At 36.7% G+C, this 6682-nt stretch overlaps 1 protein-coding gene across 1 annotated transcript; it reads right to left on the bottom strand.

Moving 5' to 3' along the window:
• Positions 1-237: 237 nt before the first annotated feature.
• LOC149576283 (uncharacterized) lies at positions 238-5876 on the bottom strand. The gene is made up of 4 exons (XM_089794190.1): positions 5844-5876; positions 5285-5577; positions 4908-5226; positions 238-318 (listed from the first exon to the last, which is right to left on the bottom strand). Exons 1-4 carry the CDS (start codon positions 5874-5876, stop codon positions 238-240), a joined length of 726 nt encoding a protein of 241 aa, XP_089650316.1.
• Between the last annotated feature and the right edge of the window lie 806 nt (positions 5877-6682).

A 6682-nucleotide genomic window follows, 5' to 3' on the forward strand; every position in this document is an offset into this window, starting at 1 on the left:
TTGGTTCATTTTCAAATTTGAGCCCGGCGGAGTGACAATAAAACAATCAATTTGGAAAAAATGGTATATTTAAAAGTCGTTTCTTAACTAAAATTTTAAAACAAAATACTGAAAAAAGGATTGAAAGAGGTTAAGAAGAATTGGAATAAGTAAAGAAAAATGAAGTTAACTGCAGTTAACTTCCGTTCCATTATATTGTTTCTTGACCCTTGCAACTTAACTCTCGTTCACCCGAGTTCAACGCTCTATGCATAAATCCTCATTGCTTTTGTTTTGTATTTTTAATTTTTTATCAAGATTATGAAAATCAACAGAAAACTGGTTAAACATAAAACAATTATCAACTTGAAACATTAAAAACCAAGGAAAGCAAGTGGCAGGAAAAATGTGCTAAGAAATCCCATCAGAAAAAATTGTTTTATCAATAGAGGAAAGCAAACCAAAATAAATCTGTTTGTGTTTTCTCAAAATAAATGGAAAGATTAGTTCTTTACAGCCAACGAAAAACCACAAAACCACAATGAATTTGAAGAGCCCAATAAAATAACAATCAAAACCAATCAAACAATCACAGTGGACACAGATTGGATCCTATCATGGAACAATCGTGGAGGCTTCTCAATAGAAACTGTAATGGGCACCCCTGGATGTCCCAAAAAACTAAACCAATTTGCTGAAAGAGATTTTGTCAAACAGTTTGCATGCAACCTCTTATTTCTCCGTTTAATGTTTTAAACCCCTTATAACTCTGGAAATCAAACATTTATTGTTTGTTGTGTTTCATGCATGGAATTGGTATCATACAACATAAAAAAGAAAGAAACTACAATGATATGCAAAGTGGAAATGAACTGCTGCTAATAAACTGTTATTTTCAGAATTTATAAAATGAAATACATAACAGATTTATCAACTCACTAATTACTTCAGCAGTATTGACATAATACTCCAGCCCATGCTTACGGACTTGTTGTTACAATACTTTGTCCTTCAATCAGTCCACTACTTTCATAATACCATTCCCTCTAAGCGGCATAAGCGTCGGACAAGTAGTGAAGAAGATATGAGCAAAATACCAAATCTGCCTGTAGCCGAAAATGCAACTAAACTGCTTGATAATGAAGCTAATAACAAAGAATTCCAAAGGCCAAACCCCAAGGGAATGACGTCTAGAATGTTACAATAGATGATAGACGTCCTCAAATGCCAAGAACAAAGCTGCAACTCACACACCAATTTCTTCTCATATTCAACCTGTCTAATGAAGCCACAAATGCTTCCTTTTATTCTATTTCCAGGGGTCCGCTCAACTCATATGGGCAATGTGGGATAAAAGATGTGTAATATATAAAACATATATTAAAATACCCCTTATGTCTCCCTTGGGTACACATCACCATAAAATAAATATTAAAGTAACACTTTAATATTTTACAATTAAATTAGACATTACTTTAATAAAACTTCAGGTATTAAAATGTATTAGCAATCGGACTCCAAATAATGCAAGTGATAGCTCATCGGAAAGCTCTCACCGAGGACTATCGAATCCAATCACCAAAATTGACCTGCATTGTGTCCTGCCGACTTACTAAAAATAGTAAGTATATCTGAAACTTTGTAAATCAACTTCGTTTTGGCCCAAACTGAAAATGACTAGGCCAAAACACTCCAGGATCCCCATTAAACCCTTCGTTAGCCCTCAGGACCATGTAGAACAAGGCTAACGCACACACACTTGGTCAACTACTAAAAGATGGGATCATTACAAATCCGCCCTCCTTGAAATTGCTTGTCCTCAAGCAATTAAGTAACATAATGAACTCCAACCTCCACCTGGATCCCAGTTGAAGTAATGTGTGATATCCATATAGACATTAAACAAACTGCAAATGAACATCATTAGGACCAACCACATGTCCTGCAAGTTAGCTCCCAAAATTTGTGCTGATGAAGTATAAGTCTGGATGTCACCAGAAGGTGGCTCCATAGAAGATCTATGAAACCTCTTCCTCCCAACTGCTGCAACACAAAACTGAATCTTTGTAGATAGTGAAAACTGAGCCCAACTCCACTCAGGTGAATGATTAACATCAACCTCAAACATCAGATTGTCATAAGACAATGTTGCATCCATGTTGAACATAGTACTATCCCAAGAGTGAACATTAACACTTTTTTGATTGATAGTATAATATGACTTTGTCACTATATTGCTCACCTCATTAGCAATAACAAGTGTACTATCTGTGATGTGAATATCAGGATTTAACTGTGTGATTTTTGAGTCAAACTCGATGACCCATGTTTCATGAGTAGTGATTCAACATGAATCCATCTCTCATGAGAATAAATGGAACACTTAGCACTCATTGGATCTAGGTGATGCTCACAGGGGTGAAGCACCGGGACTTCCCGGGAGGTCACCCATCCCAGTACTACTCCAGCCTGAGCGCACTTAACTACAGAGTTTCCTCCACAGTTAAACCCAAAGCTTGCAACCCCATTTGCAAAACCTTCACCAAGTGTTGTGCCTTATGAACCATTCATTAGAAAGCCCCTTAAGCTCATCAATTGATAAGTAGGAGATGATTTCCACAGCTAGTCAAATTGTGATGTGAATATCAGGATTTAACTGTGTGATTTTTGAGTCAAACTCGATGACCCATGTTTCATGAGTAGTGATTCAACATGAATCCATCTCTCATGAGAATAAATGGAACACTTAGCACTCATTGGATCTAGGTGATGCTCACAGGGGTGAAGCACCGGGACTTCCCGGGAGGTCACCCATCCCAGTACTACTCCAGCCTGAGCGCGCTTAACTACAGAGTTTCCTCCACAGTTAAACCCAAAGCTTGCAACCCCATTTGCAAAACCTTCACCAAGTGTTGTGCCTTATGAACCATTCATTAGAAAGCCCCTTAAGCTCATCAATTGATAAGTAGGAGATGATTTCCACAGCTAGTCAAAGTGTACTATCATCAGAGCACACATCTACAACCACATGCTTATTACCAAACTCCTCATTGGATGGTTCAACTGACATAGAAGTGGTTGTTGATATGACAGTTCCCTTGCATTCTCCTAATTCCACTATTGCTACATCATTATCCCCTGACAAGGCTTCATATGTGGTCTCCTGACTTTGCACGCATGTCTCTACTGACTCTGTCGAAATGCCCACATCACCAACATCATAACTGGCTGGCTCTATACGTGTCTCGATCCCACTTAAGGAATCAACTACCTTCTGCTTTGGAGCAGCATACAAATCATCAATGTTGATGCCCATCTGTCTAGCCATAAGCTGCAACATCATATCCATTTGCCTATTATGCTCCTGTTGCATACGTTGCCCCTTCTCTAATGTACCCAATAACTCTCTGAACAGTACCTCCCCCTGATCTGGACCAGCATTCCCGCCTTCGCCTAATCCTGTATTCCTGTCATCTCGATCACCCATATTGTTGTCCTGATCAAAGAATATCTCCTCTGTGTCTGTATGGCTGGATTCAATGTCCCCCTGCACAGATGTACTAGACTGTTTGCTTTGCAAATCTGAAATCCTATTTTGTCTTGCTTTGGTATCGTGAAAATTATAAGGCCCCTGTCGCATGCTCAAACATAAATGCTTATCCTGTATTTTTTATTTATTTTTGATTTTAGTGTTTTGACATTTCGTCAAACACTTTTCCCTCTATCCGGCTGTTCCAAATTCCCTATAAGACCTCCATAGGATGGCAGGACTTATAGCTCTGATACCACTATAATGGGCACCCCTGGATGTCCCAAAAAACTAAACCAATTTGCTGAAAGAGATTTTGTCAAACAGTTTGCATGCAACCTCTTATTTCTCCGTTTAATGTTTTAAACCCCTTATAACTCTGGAAATCAAACATTTATTGTTTGTTGTGTTTCGTGCATGAAATTGGTATCATACAACATAAACAAGAAAGAAACTACAATGATATGCAAAGTGGAAATGAACTGCTGCTAATAAAATGTTATTTTCATAATTCATAAAACGAAATACATAGCAGATTTATCAACTCACTAATTACTTCAGCAGTATTGACATAATACTCCAGCCCATGCTTACGGACTTGCTGCTACAATACTTTGTCCTTCAATCAGTCCACTACCTTCATAATACCATTCCCTCTAAGCGGCATAAGCGTCGGACAAGTAGTGAAGAAGATATGAGCAAAATACCAAATCTGCCTGTAGCCGAAAATGCAACTAAACTGCCTGATAATGAAGCTAATAACAAAGAATTCCAAAGGCCAAACCCCAAGGGAATGACGTCTAGAATGTTACAATAGAGGATAGACGTCCTCAAATGCCAAGAACAAAGCTGCAACTCACACACCAATTTCTTCTCATATTCAACCTGTCTAATGAAGCCACACATGCTTCCTTTTATTCTATTTCTAGGGGTCCGCTCAACTCATATGGGCAATGTGGGATAAAAGATGTGTAATATATAAAACATATATTAAAATACCCCTTATGTCTCCCTTGGGTACACATCACCATAAAATAAATATTAAAGTAACACTTTAATATTTTACAATTAAATTAGACGTTACTTTAATAAAACTTCAAGCATTAAAATGTATTATCAATCGGACTCCAAATAATGCGAGTGATAGCTCATCGGAAAGCTCTCACCGAGGACTATCAAATCCAATCACCAAAATTGACCTGCACTGTGTCCTGCCGACTTACTAAAAATAGTAAGTATACCTGAAACTTTGTAAATCAACTTCGTTTTAGCCCAAACTGGAAATGACTAGGCCAAAACACTCCAGGATCCCATTAAACCTTTCGTTAGCCCTCGGGACCATGTAGAACAAGGCTAATGCACACACACTTGGTCAACTGCTAAAAGATGGGATCATTACAGAAACCCATCTCTCTCTCTTCAGTTTCACCCCTGTTTCTGTTTCCAATTGAGGTTGGTTCATGTGAAAAACTGCAGTCCTTGTGCCCCACTGAATCCCCTTCAAGAAAATCCCTTCCACCAACACCGCAGCCTCAATTCTGTCAAGAGGCTCAGGAAGATCATCAAAAATATTCCACACATTCTGTGAAGAGTCATATTCAGTCACAACATCCCCGTGGAAGCAATACACACGCCCAAATGCAGCCACAATCTTTAACAAACCAGATGTTGGGCGAAGTGGACCAAAGTCCTCTTTCTGGATCGAACCGCTGAAGCTCCTGATGATACGTTGTCATCACAAATATCACGATTTCCATGAAGACAGAGTAACACAACCACTCCTTTCGAAGCATGTTGGGAAGAAGCTTCCACTCATCTCTCTCCACATTGTAAACTGCGGCCTGGCTTGTGATTTCACCATTCACTCTTCCTCCTGCAACGTAAATCAGTCCTTCATGAGAAGATGCACAACATGCAAATTCTTCCTCTTGCAACATATCTGCACCGTTACGCCATTTACAAGACACAAAATCAAAGATCAAAATGGCCCTGTAATTTCTCGCAGTTCTTTTGCGCTTCAAACCTGCAGTGTACTTGTAGTGCCCATATGACCCTAATAAAACCAGTTTCTGTTTAACACAGATACATTTGGAAAATGAGTAGAATTGAAATTGGGTAGGGCCGGGAGGGAGTCTTTTCCATGATCTGTTAATGGGGTTGTATATAGTTACTAGAGGACCTACATTTCCAAGCAAACATATCAACTCCTTAGACCCACGCTCCCTCAATCTCTCCTCATAAAACTTGGGATTTTCCAGCACGGACTTCCAATTTTTACAAATTGTCTTCAGATGGCGGGAGATTCATAAGACGTTTTCATTAAGATCTTTCTCACCAAATCTTCTGAAATTACCTCAAAATACTCCATTACCAACCAATTCTGCTGTTACACTCTGCTCAAAAAAATTCCAACTCGTATTCAATTAATTTCCATAAGTTATATATATATATATATATATATATATATATATATATATATATATATATATATATATATATATATATATATATATATATATATATATATATATATATATATATATATATATATATATATATATATATATATATATATATATATATATATAGAATTAGAATATAAGTGACTCTAAATATAGGCATGCTTCTAAATATAGGCATTGATAAGATTTTATGAAAATCGAGTTTCCCTAAATATAGTTTAAAAAAAATAAAAATTAATTGAATTAAATTATGATAAATGTTATAGAATAGTGTGCCTATTCAAATTTAGACTAGATATAATTTAGAATTTTGATCTTAATTTTGAAATATAACATGTAGATAACTCATGTTTTAAATATTTTTTTAAAAAAAAGTTCAAATGGAAGTGCTAAATATTTTGAAAAGTTGTTTTTAAAATTTTTTTTTGTGTGTGTGTCATTAGGAGGTGAATCTTAGTTTTTACCCTTCATTTTTGTATAAGGTAGCAGATTCATTTTGCCCCTTATACATTTTGGTGACCCTGATACTTTCTCTCATTTTTCAATTTTGAAGTTCGATTTTTTCTTGGTGTATCTAGATCTACTTTGTATGCTCTTGTTTGCATTAGTGATATTTAGATGTCCTTTTCCATTCACATTTTTTTCATATAGCTTGCATTTCATTTATATGGTGATCAATTGCATTTCCTTTTAATGGGGTTGTTATATTCAT

This window comes from Cupressus sempervirens, chromosome 1 (assembly GCF_028749045.1).
Source record: "Cupressus sempervirens isolate cs-2001-9-10 chromosome 1, ASM2874904v1, whole genome shotgun sequence".
Taxonomy (NCBI): domain Eukaryota; kingdom Viridiplantae; phylum Streptophyta; class Pinopsida; order Cupressales; family Cupressaceae; genus Cupressus; species Cupressus sempervirens.